General features: G+C 44.8%; 1 protein-coding gene and 1 pseudogene across 4 annotated transcripts in view; one reads left to right on the plus strand and one right to left on the minus strand.

Moving 5' to 3' along the window:
* Positions 1-5,124, minus strand: part of LOC103121601 (aldehyde oxidase) — a 108,818-nt gene extending 103,694 nt beyond the window's left edge. For 2 of the 4 annotated variants that reach the window (XM_060194175.1, XM_060194173.1), the window contains exon 1: positions 4,869-5,124. In XM_060194175.1, coding sequence (XP_060050158.1) covers positions 4,869-4,952 — 84 coding nt within the window. In that variant the 5' untranslated portion in view covers positions 4,953-5,124. The remainder of the gene's footprint in view (positions 1-4,868) is intronic. The other 2 variants (XR_009550667.1, XM_007532126.3) reach the window with 2 other exon arrangements.
* Positions 5,125-7,094: 1,970 nt separating this feature from the next.
* On the plus strand, positions 7,095-7,564 carry LOC103121602 (small ribosomal subunit protein eS25-like; annotated as a pseudogene).
* Positions 7,565-17,479: the final 9,915 nt, after the last annotated feature.

Genomic DNA, 17,479 nt, shown 5'->3' on the forward strand with positions numbered 1-17,479 from the left:
TTTGTAATAGTCATGCCTGCATATGAAGCTCTTCCTATAAGCCATCATCCTGTGAACTGCACTCCATGGGACTTAGGATTCACATCCATTTCACAGAAGAAGGTACAATCATCAATTCCATTTGGCAAAGGGGAAGCCGAGGGTTAGAGATGCTAAGCACAGCCCCTGAGGTCCCCGAGTGGGTGAGAGGCAGAGCTGAGAGTGAGGCCTTCCAACCTGCACCTAATGTGGCCAAAGCCCATGCACACATCAGCATCCCTCAGCTGCTGGATGAGGCCTGACAATGACATCTAGGGTCTAACTGATTTCTGGATTCTTTTTTCTCCAAAATCCTTGTCAATTGGGTCACTTGTTCTTCCAGTGGGCCCTGGTGGAGCATGTAAGATGCCAAAAATTTCTCTGTACCTAGCTCTCTGACCAATGTGCATTGTTCTTCCCTTTGCATGGCCTTAGCTCCAGCCTGATGAAACCTGTTGGTGACCGGAGAAGGTTCACATAAAACACGGACAGAGACAGATGACACTGCCTATAATTTCTTGACAAGCTTCAAAGCTTCCTTTCCAAAGGCATGGTTTTAGCCCAGAGATCACGGTGGACTTCCTGACCTTTTTGCCCCCACCCCCTCACTTTTCTTAAGAACTCCTTGCCCTCTGAAAGAGGCCTCATCCTCATTTTATCTACTGTGGCAATCGGACATGCTTGCCAAGACTAAAGTATATACCTACCAGCCTTTGGAAAGGGAGGAGATGAAACTGGAAAGGATGGCCTGATTGCTTTTAATAGGATAATTGCAAAAGCAGAACCGACAGCCCTAGAGTGTACTTTCCAAAGGATCATGGGACTCTTGGCACATAGATCAAGTGATCTCATAGATAAGAACCAACTTATCTATTTAAAAAATCAATAGAGCACAGAGTATTATGCTAAATAGTTCCCTTCAGCTTGTTTTGGCGTCAGGGGGAGGAGGAGGAGAACTACAAGCACCTGTGTCCTCATTTAACTAAAATCATCACTTATAGGACCTCAGTCATCGGGGCGCTGGCCGCATCTCCAGTCCCACCAACCTCTTTGTTCTCTAAGGTCAGAGGATCCTCATGTCTGGGAGCCTCACACAGGCCATTCCCTCTGTCTGAATGCTCTTCCCCGTGTTGCCACTGCTGCTCCTGACATCCTACCAGTCACTGCTTGGAATGGTGTCTTCTTAGAGAGGCCTCAAATATACCCACCTACAGTTATCAGCTTCTGCTCACTCTCTGTCCCCTCACTTGGCTTTATCTTTCATCCTAGTATTTATCACTACCTGGCATTATCCACTTCACTTATTTTATTATATTTATTTGTGCCACCAGAGTTATTACTTGAGCCTGATATCTACATCACTTCACTGCTTCCAGTGGCCATCCCCCCACCTCACCTTTTTTGTTCTTTGATAGGGCTAAGCAACAGATAGAGAGAGGGAGCAATAGACAGAGAGAGAAAGAGAGAGAGAGAGAGAGGGAGAGAGAGAGAGAAAGCAGACACCTGCAGCACTGCTCCACAGCTTGTGAAGCTTCTTCCCCCTGTGGGTAGGCTTGAAGCCAGGTACAATTAATTGCCTGGTGATGTGTGTGCTCTACGGGTCTCACCACCACCATCACCCCCATTTCATGTATTAATGTGCTTGTCTTCTGTTTCTCTGACACAATGTAACCTCCGTGCAAGTTGGGACTTGACCATCTCAGTGCTCCTCTGTGTCTCCGAGAGCACTGAAGCCCTGCCTGGCAATGGGGCAGCCCTCACTGTGCTGACAGATGGAAGACTCATCATCGCTCTCTGTGGGGGAGGTGGGACTGTCCTCTCCTAACAGGGAAATCAAGGCTCCGTGAGGTTAGCTGCTCTCAGTTAAGAGTTTGGATTAAACCCTGTTTTGACTAAAGGAAAAGGTCAGTGTTGGGGTCAGGGAGCTAGCTGAACGTCACTGTGCAAGGCCTGCATTCCTGAGATCCTGCAGCCTCAGGCTCAACCTATTTTCCCTCCGCTTTTCCCACTCTATCCTTCAAAAAATATTCAAAATGAATATTTTAAAAGATGCCAGTCTGCCTTTACTGTGCTATTTAGTAATGCAATAGAAGAAAAGTAATGTGCTGTGAGTTCTTTATCATGCTTACACTTATAGCAGTCCAGTGAAGGGATCTGAACAGCCCCAAATACAGATGAGGGACAGAGGGAGGGTGATTAGGTCTGTGCTATGGGAAGTGTCCTTCTGAAGAAAGACAACAGAACACCACCAGTGGGAAATGAGGCTCAAGACCTTAAAAAGACACAAGTGAGAGCCAGGCGATGTCTCCTCTGGTAGAGTTGACAATTTGCCACTTGAGAGGACATGGGTTCAAATCCCTGGCACCACAAGGGGGCTCCTGCTTGGGGAATTTGCACAGGAAGTGGAGCAGGGATGGGTGCTTTCTCTTTCTCTCTCACACACACTCTCTCTCTCCTTTTCTCTCACCCTCTGTCTGGAAAAAAACAACAAATGTCCTCCAAGAGCAGTCACATTTTACAGTATTAGAGACCCACAATAACTCTAGTCATGGTGGTGGCAATGGGTGGAGGGTGGGGGATAGAAAAGAAAAGAGAAAGAGACAGGTGCAGGGAGAGGTTCCTGAAGTTAACTTTCATTATCTTCCTGAAGAGTCCCTGTGCCAAGCGAGGGCTCGGCAATGGCCATCACAAGCAACTCTGATTCTTCTTCTAGCGTTTGCCCTTCTCCTGTAGCCAGTCAACAGCGTCAGCTTGAGCCTGATGTAAAGTTTCGAGACCTCCTTTGAATCTGGAGAACTCTGATGGTTCTGGGTCACAGCCCTAGTCCATTGTCAGGTATTTATTTTTTACCTTTTTGTTATTTTTTTTTCTTTTCCTTCCCCCCCGTTTTTTTCCCTTGTTGTTTTGTCATTGTTGATGTTATTATTGTTGTTATGGATGTCATCATTAGATAGGACAGAGAGAAATAGAGAGAGGAGGAGAAGACAGAGGGGGAGAGAAAGACAGACACCTGCAGACCTGCTTCACCACCTGTGAAGCGACCCCCCTGCAGGTGGGGAGCTGGGGGCTCGAACTGGGGTCCTTAAGCCAGTCCTTGCGCTTTGCAACATGTACGCTTAGCCCGCTGCGCTACAGCCCAACCCCTGGTGTTTTGTTTTGTTTTGTTTTGTTTTGAATTGCTCCTGGATTATCCTGGGACTTGGTGCCCACATGATGAATCCTCCACTCCTGACAGGTTTTTCCAATGTTGATTTTTTTTTTCTTTTAACTAGACATTGAGAAGGGAGGTGGAGAACATTGAGAGAGAGAGAGAGAGAGAGAGAGAGACCTGTAGCACTGCTGTACTGCTCAAAAAGCTTTCCCTGTACTGGTGGGAACTGAGGACTTGAACCCAGGTCCCTGTGCATAGTAATGTGCATATTCTGGAGGGCACACCACTACCCTATCTTCCAACAAGAGCTCTGAGGAAGCCTTGTGACGTCCCTGCTCTGAAAGTTTCTCCCTTGCAGCTGGTGGTGACATCAAGGAACAAAGGAACTTATGGTCACATCTAAGCTACTCTTTTTTCTTTTTTTTCCTCCCACCCCCCACCCCTCAAACCCCAGCTCACTGCTCAGTTGTGGCTAGTGGTGATGTTGGGGATCAAACCTGGAGTTTTAGGCCCTTGGGCATGACAATCCTTTTGCATAAGCATATGGTGTCTCCTCATCTTTACACTGGTGGGTCAAAGGTTGTCCCCCGGACATCACACACCACCCAGAACTGTTTCACAGGTGCTACAGGCTGAGCAGGGCTTCAGAGCAGGTGGGCAGCCTGCTAGCTAGAGACCCAGCACCATCAGCTTGCGGTGACTGGAGTCAGAAATGATGCAGGTGGCTGGAATTAACTCCTCTCCAAGGTCCTGTTCTGACTCTGGAGAATTCTCTGTTCACACAAACACAGCCCCAGAGTCTGGGTCTGGACATCTAAAGACTGTTCTATAGAAAGTCAGGCCTGGGGAGTTGGGCGGTAGTGCAGCGGGTTAAGCACATGTGGCACAAAGTGCAAGGACCGGCAGAAGGATCCCATTTCGAGCCCCCGGCTCCCCCCCTGCAGGGGAGTTGCTTCACAGGTGGTGAAGCAGGTCTGTAGGTGTCTATCTTTCTCTCCCCCTCTCTGTCATCCCCTCCTTTCTTCATTTCTCTCTGTCCCATCCAACAACAATGACATCAGCAACAACAACAATAGCTACAACAACAATGAAAAGCAACAAGGGCAACAAAAGGGAAAATAAATATTTAAAAATTTAAATATATATATTAAAAAAATAATAATAAAGTCAGGTCTATTGGCGGTGGGGTTAGAAGAAGTGAAGTTTTGGAAGCACTGACCCTAATGAGAAAAAAAAACAGTCATTTCTTATATAAGGAATGTGAAGGGGTGGGGGGTGGCACACCTGGTTGAGCGCACATGTCACAATGTGCAAGGACCCGAGTTCGAGTTCCTCGTCTCCACCTGCATGGGGAAAGCTTTGCGAGTGATGAAGCAGTGCTGTAAGTGTCTCTTTGTCTCTCTCCCTCTCTATCACCCCCTTCCCTCTTGATTTCTGGCTGTCTATCCAATAAATCAATAAAGATAATTTTTAAAAGAAAACATTAAAAAAAAGAAAAAGGAATGTGAAGGGGGAGGAAGTCAGCCACTACAGCCTTGGAAAGAGAGGAGAAGGGAACTTTAAGAAGGCTGGGGCATGGATCCAAGGCATTCTTTCCGTGCCTTGGAGGGGGGGGTGGGAGCTCACTTGCCAACCTGCTCCCCCAAACTAGAAGCAAATTCCAAACACCAGGAGCTGAGCCTGCGGCAGGTGCACTCACCTCACAGCCATTCACGTAGAAGAGCAGTTCACTGGCTCTTTCCATGCCAGTGCTCTGCTGTTTCTGTGGAGTAGTGGTTGGCATTTGGGACCTTGAGAAGCCGGTCAAGCTGCTAGAACAGAAAGTACAACCTCCAGCCTCAGTGGAAAAGGTCCTGATTAAGATCCCAAGTTTCCGGAGTTCCCTTCCAGGAAAGCACTTCCCCCAGATGTCTGGATGTCCCTGGAGGTCTGGACTGAACTCACTGGCAAAGTGAACTCACCTCCCTCCGTGGCTCTGTGCCACTATCCCGCCTTCCAGCAGTTACTGTGAGTTCTGGGACATCTAGACATCTCTTTTTAAGCCTTTCCAGCTAGAGTTGAAGTCCAGGAACAGTAATCTTCTGTTGCCTCTCCTCCCACCTCACCACTACAGTTTCAGACTTGGAACAAACATTTATTTCAACTTTGCAGGAAAGAAACTCAAAGACAAAGAGTGTGGTTTTTTGTGCTTACAATTTTACCTGAGTTTTAGAAATAATTAGTTAAGCTTTTTAAGCTCAAGAACGACCTTGATCTAAACTATTCCTGAGTGTTTTGGTCTCTGGTTTGTCCAATAAGTTCTGATAAACATCAACAGAGATTCAAAATAGCAGTGAAATATAACACTTGGAAAATACTGGAAGTCAGGGGCCAGGCAGTGGTGCAACTGGTTGAGCACATGTTACAAGAGCTCAGGGACCAAAGTTCAAGCTTCAGGCCCCCACCTGCAGGAAGAAATTTCATTAGTGGTGAAGCAGGGCTCCAGGTGTCTCTCTGTCTCTCTCCATCTCTATCTCTTCCCCCTTGCAATTTCTCTCTGTCGCTATCCAATAGTAAATAAACAAAAATATTTTTAGGGGCCAGATGGTAGCACACCTGGTTGAGTGCACATATTGCAATGTGCAATGACCCAGGTTCAAGCCCTGGTTTCCACCTGCAGGGGGAAGGCTTTGCAAGTAGTGAAGCAGTGTTGCAGGTGACTCTCTATCTCTCTCTCCCTCTATATCTCCCCCTTCCCTCTCGATTTCTGCCTGTCTCTATCAATAAATAAAGATAATTAAAAAACTTAAAATATATATTTTTTAATATTTATTTACTCCCTTTTGTTACCCTTGTTTTTATTGTTATAGTTATTATTGATGTTGTTGTTGTTGGATAGGACAGACAGAAATGGAGAGAGGAAGGAAGATAGAGAGCCGAGAGAAAGATAAACACCTGCAGACCTGCTTCACTGCCTATGAGGCAACCCCTCTGCAGGTGGGGAGCCTGGGGCTGAACCGGGATCCTTATGCCAGTCCTTGTGCTTTGTGCCACCTGCACTTAACCCGCTGCGCTACCACCTGACTCCCTTAAAAAATATTATTTAAGAAATACTGAAAATAAAAAGTAAAGATTTTCTGTACTCACAATTTAGAATTCACCAAGTCTGGAGAACTATCTTTAAATTTCTGAAATCAGTATGAAAAACTACAAATGAGACATAATAACCGCTTTCCAGATTTGTTTCCATGTAATTTAATTAAGATACTTTCCCAGGTTATTTATTTAATGTATGCACAGAATTTTATTATAGAAATACCCTGTAACAGTGGTCAATGGATTGCCATGCCTCCTTGTCCTATTTAATGCTCACAGCAATGCTGTGAGGAGGGAGGGCCCAGTAGGGAAAACTGTCTGGATATTATAATAATTCTGACAGGCCATATTACTCTGTCTGCATTGACAGAGTAGATGTATAGAATACACGATGATGCCAGATCATGAAAAGGCAGGGGCTGCCACTCAGAGCAGCACACCCCTGATGGAAAAAAAAGAAAAGAAAAGAAAAGAAAAAGAAAGAAAATGGGAGGGGGGTTTAGGGAGGGACTTACTACTCAAAAGCATTCCTTTGCTTATGAAGACATTGCAAAACGTGGGGCCAGGCGGTGGCACTCTGGCTTAAGGGCACATAGTATGAAGTGCAAGGACCTGCACAAGGATCCCCACCAGCAGCGAGGGGGTCGCTTCACAAGTGGTGAAGTAGGTCTGCAGGTGTCTTTCTTTCTCCCCCCTCTATCTCCTTTCCCTTCTCAATTTCTCTCTATCCTATCAAAAAAAAAAAAAAAAAAAAAAGGCCTCCAGGAGCAGTGGCTTCATAGTGCAGGCATCAAGCAAGAGAAACCCCAGTTATATTAAATTTGCAGATGGTCCTGACAACGTATGTCAGAAATAATTATAAGACTCCTCCTTTCTGTCGGACATCTTAACGCAACAGTGGTAGATTTTGCTGCTCTCCAAGCTTCCCGATGCCACCCAAAAACGACAAGAAGAAAAAAGATGCCAGAAAATCGGCCAAGAAAGACAAAGATCCAGTGAACAAGTCAGGGGGCAAGGCCAAAAAGAAGAAGTGGTCCAAAGACAAAGTTCGGGACAAGCTTAATAACCTCGCCTTGTTTGACAAAGCCACGTATGACAAGTTTTATAAAGAAGTTCCTAACTATAAGCTCATAAATCCAGCTGTTGTCTCAGAGACTGAAGATTCGTGGCTCGCTGGCCAGAGCTGCCCTTCAGGAGCGCCTCAGTAAAGGGCTTATTAATCTGGTATCAAAACACAGAGCTCAAGTAATCTACACCAGAAACACCAAGGGTGGAGATGCCCCAGCTGCCCCCAGCTGCTGGTGAAGATGCATGAACAAGTCCCACCTATTGTACATTTTGAAAAATAAAAACTTAATCAAAAAAAAAAAAAAAAGACTCTTGGACTCCACCCCTGGTCCAAAAGTCTTCATCATCCACAACTCCCAGAGACACTCACCAAGAAAAGGAACCCTCCCTCCTTGCAAATGAAAACCTGCTGTGAACTTCTGTTGCCACCTACCTCCTCTAGCAGCTGGTCTCAAAGTCTCCAGCATAATGAGTCCTTGTCCTCCATCCACCCATCACCACAATGCCCAGATTGTAACATGGACTCTGCCCAGTACAACCATACTGCAATATCTGCAGCAGACACCAGTTGCAAAATGAAATCTCCAGTAAAGGTTAGCACACTTAAGATGGAACTAGATGCTAAGGTATTTGAAAGTCAGTTTCAGACTCATTCTTTTATCTCTGTATACTTTATTTACTTATTTATTTAAGTACTATTCATTTTTTATTATTTTTATTTATTGGACAGACAGCCGGAAATCAAAAGGGTAGGGGAGAGATACAGAGGGAGACAGAGAGACACCTGAAGCCATGCTTCACCACTTGCAAAGCTTTCCCCCTGCAGGTGGGGAGTGGGGGCTTGAACCTGGGTCCTTGTGCACTGTAACTTGTGCTCTCAATCAGGTGCACTACCACCCGGCCCCTCCCTATATACTTTACATTTATTTATCTGTTTGTTTATTTTTACTTATTGCCACCAGGGTTTTTTGCTGGGGACTGGGGCTCGGTGCCAGTGGCCACTTCTATTTTATTTATTTATTTATTTATTTATTTATTGTCCCCGGGGTTATTACTGGGGCTCGGTGCCTACACTACGAATCCACTGCTCCTGGAAGCTATGTATTTTCCCCTTTTGGTGCCCTTGTTGTTTAACATTGTTGTGATTATTATTGTTGTTGTTATTGATGTCATTATTGGATAGGACAGAAATGGAGAGAGGAGGGGAAGACAGAGAGGAGGAGAGAAAGATAGACATCTGCAGACCTGCTTTATGCTTGTGAAGTGACCCTCCTACAAGTGGGGAAGCGGGGACTCCAACCCCGATCCTTACCCAGGTCCTTGTGCTTCACGCCATGTGCGCCTAACCCACTGCGCTACTGCCCGGACCCCTTATTTACTTTTAATAGCAGATAAATTGAGAGGAGTGGGAGATAGAGAGGGAGAAAGGATGACACATTTTGTTTGACCTGCTTCACCGCCAGTGAAACTTACCTCCTGAAGGTGGGAAGCCTAGGTCTGAACTGGGTTTTTGTGCTTGGAAATGTATTCACTTAACTAGGCCATCCCCTACCCCATGTGTTCTCTTTTCTCTCTTTTCTCTCTTCTCTCTTCTCCTCTCTTCTCTCTCTCTCTCTCTCTCTATATATATATATATATATATGAATGTCTCCATAAATACATATATATATATATATATATATATATATCGTAGCACTGCTCAGCTCTGGCTTATTATGCTTTGGGGAACAGAACTGAGAATTCTGGAGCTTCAGCATGAAAGCATTTTGCATGATTATTTTGCTATCTGTTCTACCAGCCTCATCCCCTTTTAAAAGTGTTGGATCACAACTCAGATAGACTATGAAATTGGCCCTGTACACAGAGAGCAAGGAGAAACCAAGAAAAAGACCACTTCTTATTGATAGGTGACCATTTTATTTATTTATCTATTTATTTTGCCTCCAGGCTTATTGCCAGGGCTCAGAGCCTGCACCACAAATCCACTGCTCCTGGAGGCCATTTTATTCCCCTTTTGTTGCCCTTGTTTTTCTAATCATTGTTGTGGTTATTATTATTGTTGTTGTTGTTGTTGCTGTTGTTGGATAGGACAGAGAGAAATGGAGAGAGGAAGGAAAGACAGAAAGAGGGGGAGAGAAAGATAGACACCTGCAGATCTGCTTTACCGCCTGTGAAGCAACTCCCCTACAGGTGGGGAGCCGGGGTTCGAACCCCGGGATCCTTCTGCTGGTCCTTGAGCCTCGCGCCACGTGCGCTTAACCTGCGGTGCTACCGCCCCGACTCCCGATAGGCGGCCATTTTAATAACCAAGGGGATTCTTTTTAAAAAAAAAATAAATAAATATTTATAAAATGGAAATATTGGGGGGAAATATTGGCCTCCAGGCTCCCCACCTGCAGGGGAGTCACTTCACAGGCAGGTGTCTCTCTTTCTCTTCCCCCTCTCTATCTTCCCCTCCTCTCTCCATTCCTCTCTGCCCTACCCAACAACGACATCAACAACAACAACAATAATAACTACAACAACAATTTTAAAAAATGGGCAACAAAAGGGAAAAATAAAAAATAAATAAAATGGAAATACTGACAGAACTATAGGACAAGGGGGGTGCATTGCCACACAATGGGATTCTTTTTTTTTTTTTTTGCTTCCAGGGGCTCAGTGCCTGCACTACAATCCACTGTTCCTGGAGGCTATTTTTTCCCTTTTGTTGCCCTTGTTGTTTATAGTTGTTGTTGTTCTTATTGCTGTCACTGTTGTTGGGTAGGACAGAGACAAATCTGAGAGAGGAAGATGGGGCGTGGTGGTGACCATAGAACGCTCACACTTGAACTCAACCTTCTGTACCCAAAAAAAAAGAAACACACAGGAACCTATTAATAAGAATCTTCACAAACGGATGTGTAAGTGCAGAGCTGAAAAAGTAGCCTAACATATCTAAATGAATTGAGTGCAGTAGGAATGTTAGCCCCAAATCCAGATGCAGCTGGTCTGGTCTGGTCCTGTGAAGAGGCTGCGTATGTAATCTCTGTTCTTCTTGACTTGCCAAGCAGAAAAGGGCCTTCAAGGCAAGGTGGAAGATTGACTGATGTCCCCCCCACCCCCATTCCAGGAAATATGGGTTAAAAGGGTAGATTAGAAAAAAATTAATTTAAAAACTATAAATAAATAAATAATGTGAGCTTGTTGGCCTGAATTAACATTGACTTGTGAAAAATACAGTTACTATCTCACTGATTCCTTAGATGTTCACTGTAAACTTTTTTTCCCTCTTATAACATACACATGGTGTATAAACATTTCTGTCCAGGGCTGGGAAGCTAGCATAGTGATTCTGCAAAAGACTTCCATGCCTGGGGCTCAGAGGTCCCAGGTTTAATCCTCTTCACCACCATCAGCCAGAACTGAGCCATGCACCCTCTCCCTCCTCTCCCTCCTCTCCCTCCTCTCCCTCCTCTCCCTCCTCTCCCTCCTCTCCCTCCTCTCCCTCTTCTCCCACCTCTCCCTCTCATTAAAATACAAATCTCTACCCCAGGACTCAGCGGTTGTTTTTCAGGGCTATTTGGAGGCTCTTACTGGGTTCTCTTCTTCAGTTTGATTACTTAATTCTAAATGTGTGTGTTTCCAGTGGACACCCCACATTTTAAACACTTACCTAGAGATTTTAACATGGTTTAATCATGTGCACTACGCACTACCTAGATGGTCTTAGCAACAAATTTTATCTCAGGGATATATCCTGGGGCAGTTTTGAAGAGCGAGGGGTGGTGGTGATGTAAACAAATAAAACACATTCAAGGGCTTAGGGGAGCTTCTTTTAAAAATTATTTTAAAAGATTTTATTCATTTATGAGAAAGATAGGAGGAGAGAGAAAGAACCAGACATCACTCTGGCACATGTGCTGCCAGGGATTGAACTTGGGACCTCATGCTTGAAAGTCCAAAGCTTTACCACTGTGCCATCTCCTGGACCACTAGGGGAGCTTCTAATTGCCCAGGTCAAACTCCTAGGTCACAAATGGCTACATTTCTTTGGATTGCCTTGCTCAACAAGGACAAAACCATTTCCTTTCTCAGACAAAATGCCATTAGTGGGTCTTAAAATGATTATTTTCTTGACAGCCTTGTATTTCCCAGTACCTGCCCTCCTTCAAAAAGAAAAAAAGAAAGAAGGAAAGAAAGAAAGAAAAAGAAAAAAAGAAAGAAAGATTTTCTAGGCCAGGGAACTAATTTAGTAGTAGAACACAGAACATACACATCGGAGGCCTTATAAGATTCTATCGCTGGCTGCCAGAGCTGAGCAGAGCTTTCTAGTCTCTGCCTCTTATAAAAATAAATGTTTTATAGTCCTTACTTTGTCTGAAAAGGTTAGCCTTGGAGTGATTGAGGGAAGTGTAATAGGAGGTAGGTGAGGAGGATATCTAGGTCTAAGTAGAAATTACTTGGTTAAGTACTTGTTGTTTTCTTATTGGGGTCTTTCTACTTGCTTGCTGCATTTATTGAGTCACTGCAAATTATTGCACACTTTTACTTTAAGGTATGTATTTTCTTCTAATTTATGATACATGTGCACTTGTGTCTCATGGGCCCTGGTCTATATCTACGTTCTGTGGCATTGTTAGGAAGTGCGCCACCTGAAATGGAATTAAGGAGTCCCTAGGAGTAAGGAAAGGTCTCACCAGAGTAATGAAGCTGGAGGGTTAACATTTCACACCCAGCATCTCTGGAGAAATGTGTCGAGGTGGCACTGGCTGCATTGATTTGGTTGAGCTCAGCAGATGCAGTATCAGTTGGTATGGATCAAGAGAAGCATAAAGGAAAATGAGCCCCTCCCCAGAGGCTCCAGGACTGGGAGAAATAAGGGCTTTATAAAGAAAGGGGAAGGTTCCTGCTGTCTTAGAGTTTAAGAAAGCAAGAGACAGTTGTTGTTATTATTATTATAACCAAATTAATTGGGAATCTGATTGACTTTGAAAATCTCATGACTAGGATTTGCTGTATCTTATAAGACCTCACCATGATAAGAGCAAGAGACCAGAACACTTTAATGATGGCACTTTTGGTCACTACCAGGCCACCCTATCATCTGGGGATATAGTCAAGGAATCCTGGGATTCCCACATAGACATGATGGGCCTAGACCGCTAACAGATCCCTCTATCCACTGTCACTGGTCATCTCTATCAGGAACAACATAGTGGACCCTCTTGTGGGCCTCTACAGGACCTTGCCCTCAGTGTGGATCAACAATGGTAGGGGCTGTTCCATTCTCTGAAGGGAGGTTGATCGACATACTATGCCACTCAAAGAAGACGGGTCCTGCAATGAGTGCAGCCTAGAATGTTCCTAGCTATGATGACAGAATTCGAGCTCAGAATGACAGAAATGCAGTAGTTACACAGGCTCCTGTGCTGACTATGGGCCCCAGATCAAATTGATGTAGTTTTCAGTTAATGACATTTATATACTTGCTCTGTATCTGGGAGCCACTCTCTTCCCTGATCCAGCTTTCTAGTCCTATTTCCAACACTGACACCAGCTCTCCAGACAATACCTTTAGCCTACCTGCATGTGAGCTGTCAGGCTCAGGCAAAAATTAGGCATGAATGTCTCTTTGCACAACCATTATGCTCTCTTGCCACAAGAATCATTTCATCTTGCACACTTAGGGCTCCAGAACTCAAACTGAGTTTTTGTTGAGAACTATCTCAGCTAGATGCCCTCTCCCCTGGCCCATAAGTGTATCTCTTTGATCTTATACCAGAAAAATCTTGGTTCTGAATTATTGTTATTACTGCTTTAAACTGACTTCTGGCTGATTTTAATAGGTCAGTCTTATGGTAGTCTTGTTCATGAAAATTTAGATTTCTCTAGCTTTGATCCTTAGAATGTACCTGAATAATGACATACATTGAACATGTTTCCTGGGGTTGATATCTGTGTTAGCAATTTAATAGTTATTTTCATTAATTTCAGGTGGCTTTTAAGTTTGGTATTCTCTAATGTTAATTAGGTTGTCTCCCCTTTTTTTTCCCCTTCTTTGTTCTTACAAAATGTGCCAGAGTAAAAAAAAAATTTTTTCAAGAAAAATTTTCAGTTTCCTTAAAATGAGATTGCTAGCCTAGATTTGTGACCTGGGCAGGTCACAAATCTAGGCCCAGGTAAGACCTTGTGACCTGCCCAAGTAAGACCCTGTGGCCTGCCCAGGTAAAAGCTGGTGACCACAGCCGGGTGGCTAACTGGATGTGCAGACCCCCCAGACATGCTGATGGGGCCAGTCCAGCCTGGAGCAGGGAGGTTGGAGAGGAGGCGAGGCCGCACCGCCAGGCCCAGCAGGGCAGAGAAGCCTGAATGCAGCCCAGGGCCTGCTCGCGCCCTCTGCCTCTAGGGCTGCTGCCCACCCTGCCCTCTGCGCTGGCAGGCCAGGTGGGCAGCTAGCCTAGATTTGTATGCATTTGTAATTTTGCTGGAATTTGTCAAAATTTTTTCCTATAATTTTTTTTACATATTTTTTTCCTAGAAATGGACAGGGTCAGTGAGGACTTTAAAAATAGACTGGGGTTATTAGGACCTACAAGGAAAACTCTGAGGGGGACTTATCAATCATTATTAAATCAATAAAAAAAAGTTGAGGAAAAAGCCTCAGGTCTCTGATGGCCTCTGGCAAGAGGCTCTTGGCCTGAGGACTCTTGAATAAACAGAGTCTGCCTAGTGCTTGTACCCGCCCCAGGGGCAAAATGAAGTTGGTCCTAGGAGTTCTGGGTCAACTAGTGACTGGAGCCAAATGCAGCCCCTGAGTGAAACAGCATGGCTAAGGTGGTACAGACAGGAAGTGAACAGATAAGGAGTAAGCCATTTCTCCTCTTTTCTGATTTTCAGGTTTTCACTTCTCTCTTGACAGTTGCTATCAAGGATTCAGTCAGTAAAGAAATGTAATTTGCAGAGTTCCAGCTTCACCTCCAGTGTAAGGAGGTAGATTTCAAATTGAGAGACAACAGCTGACACACATTTAAAAGAATTTGTTCCATGAAAACAAGAGTATATATGTACCAATCTATGATTAAACAATAGTTCATCACATCAATATATCCAAGGAAAGCTCTCATATATCATTTTGTGCTGATTAAGCTAGTGTATTTCAACTTTCAGATCTTTTTTTTTTTCACTCCAGGGTTATCGCTGGGGCTCAATGCTGGCAAATTCATTGCTCCTTGAGGCCATTTTTTCCCCATTTTAATGGCTAGTACAGAGATAAATTGAGAGAGAAGGGGAGGGAGAGAGGGAGAAAGACACCTGCAGACATGCTTCACAGCTCGTGAAGCATCCCCTTTGCAGTTGGTAAGTGGGGACTTGAACCCTGATCCTAGAATGGGTCCTTGTGCGTGGTACTATGTGTGCTTAACTGGGTGTGCCACTGCCCGGCCCTTCAGTGTCAGATCTTCACTTTGCAAATCACTTATGCCCTTTGTCAGGCCCTCTCCGTCTCCTTCCCCTCCCCCAAATACCTCTACCCTCCCCCCCCATCAGTGTGTAGGTTTCATTGTGAAGCTTTATTTGCTCCCTGAACTAATGACCTCTGTGGAGGCTTTTTACTGAAACAAGTACTGTTAAGGAACCCTATTAATAATCAAGATGACTGAAGCTGAGGTGGGTGGAGGAAGGAGCCTTTTATTTAAACCCAGGCCAGGAACTCAGATGGTTCTGATGAACAATACAGGTTTATATAGGGTACAGGTTTGAGAACCAAAGCATCATCAGAAGCAGAGGCTGCAAGGTTAAGGGCTGGGACTTGTACCCATTGCTCAGGGTCTGGTTGCCTTGGTTACTATTATATTTCCTGCATAGCTGTGTCTGGGAAAGTTTAGCCTCAGCATGAGGAGGAGAGGTATACCTTGTAGGAGGGCAGAGGCTAGCCAGGGTTACAGAAGCCTCCTCAGTAAAGGTTCAGTCTGACCTTCATCTCTACTAGTTATCACTTGTTCACCTGATGAGCCAGCCTGCACTAACCACTGCACCATCTCAGACTTTCTACATATTCTTAACCTTTTTTAAATATTTATTCCCTTTTGTTGCCCTTGTTTTATTGTTGTAGTTACTATTATTGTTGTTGGATAGGACAGAGAGAAATGGAGAGACGGGAAGACAGAGAGGTGGAGAGCAAGACAGACACCTGCAGACCTGCTTCACTGCCTTTGAAGACTCCCCTGCAGGAGGGTATAAAAGGCAGTAGCCTTGAAATTCCCTTTTTATGCAATTGTTTGTTAAGTGCTTTTAGTATGAGTTGCTTGTAGTATGAGGTGGAAAATTCCTTGCCCCTTCCCCCTTGAATAAACAGGACCTAATCAGTGAAGGCCACCCATTGTCTTGTAAGTTGTTCGAAGGACCCTGCATGGGGACAAGCCTTATCAGGACCTTTGCACAGACTTTGTGGTGTGCTGTCTACCGGATGGGTGGTCATAGCTGATGGCAGGAGGATGTGGCGACCCTGCCTGGTTGAATTCTATTGGTTGTGTGATCTTACTATATTTGAAACTAGCCCGTGCTTTGCTTTGAATGGATCATGCTTTTGCTAAGTTTGAAATGATTGGATTTTGTGTTTGCTATAGCCTGTTATTGGATGTAGGTTGACAAGGTGATGTGCTCCCCCTCCATGAGTGTAGTCTGAATTCCTATAAATTGTGTGGTTTGAGCCCTGTTCGGGGTCGAGCTTGGTAGACTAACATCAGTCACCATCTCGGCCCGGATTGAAATTTGTCAATAAACATCTTTGCTTCCTTGCAGTGGATGGTGGTTTGATTTATGCTCACTAACAGAGGGGAGCTGGGGGTTCGAACTCAGATCTTCACACCAGTCCTTGTGCTTTGTACCACCTGCACTTAACCTGCTGTGCTACCACTCGTCTCTCCATTCTTAATCTTTTATTACATTTTCAGTTTTCTGGTTCTGTATTGAGGCCTACTTACAAATACATCACAATCAGACTATAAGCAAATATTATAAGCGTATGCAGGGGCTAAATAAAGTCTGGAAATTCCCTATCAGCATCCTCCTCCTGATAGCAAGACTCCAGTGGTTAGCACCAGGGATTGTGACAGCAGTACAGAGACTTCCCAGGTAGACAGGATCCAGGGTGTGAACAAGTGTGGGTCCTGAAGGAGGTGTGCAGAGGATATACTGGGTGTCCCATAATGCCGAGCTAGCATGGGGGTGCCTCTTCCCAGGCACATACTCTCTGGGTTGGAGAGAACTTGACTAGAGCCAGCCTGGGTTGCTACTCACTCAGCAACGCAACACAACTGAGATGACTCAGGAACCAAATACATGGCAATGAGGCAATGCAAAATCTTTATTGATCAGAGAGCCAAGGCTTTTAAAGGGCAGACCTGGAAGTGGCAAATCAGAAACAGAAATGGTTAGGAAAGCGGCGGAGAAAGGCAAAGGGGATGGGAAGGTAGAAACTTCCTGAGCAACTGTTGCGAGGGTTTTAACTGGTAGGATTAATACTACCCTGCAGGAAGGGAGGGTCTTGAGGGTAGAAAGAAGATAGATCAAAGGAATGGAATGGGTGGGGATCTTTCAGGCAAAACAATGATTATGTAGATAGGCCATAGTATCAGGAATGCAGTGTGCTTTGTGAACCCTGCCGAGCTCAACCACAGCCTCACAATTTCCCGACATCTCCCCCTTTCTTTTTACCTAAAGGCCACAGTATTAGGAATGCAAGTTGCATTTGGTAGAGACTGACAGAATAGACGCACTCCTCAGGTCAAGCCCTGCCAAGCTCTACCACATCCTCAAAATTTCCCAACATCCCATGTATCAGTGGGTGCCAATAAAACAGGAGTCAGGTCTTGCTGGGTTGCCTTCGGTCTGTGGTAACACAAGGAGCCAGAGGTAAACCAGAAATATGCTGGGAGGAGGAAGAAGACTGATTTGCTCCTTCCTACTTCCTGTGCTGACAAGTCTCATTACAGAAATGCTGTTATACCAGGAAGAATTTGTTGTTATCGCCATGGCTGGCTTCACAGGCGGGTAACAGAGACAACCAGAGACACTCGGCTGAGCTGAGAATGCAGTTTAATCTTTATTCACGAGCAGGCAAACATGTGCTCTTCTGTCTTTCTCCTCCAGCAGCAGAGAGGGACTCTCAAACTAATCACCACACAG

Source organism: Erinaceus europaeus, chromosome 7 (assembly GCF_950295315.1).
Source record: "Erinaceus europaeus chromosome 7, mEriEur2.1, whole genome shotgun sequence".
Taxonomy (NCBI): domain Eukaryota; kingdom Metazoa; phylum Chordata; class Mammalia; order Eulipotyphla; family Erinaceidae; genus Erinaceus; species Erinaceus europaeus.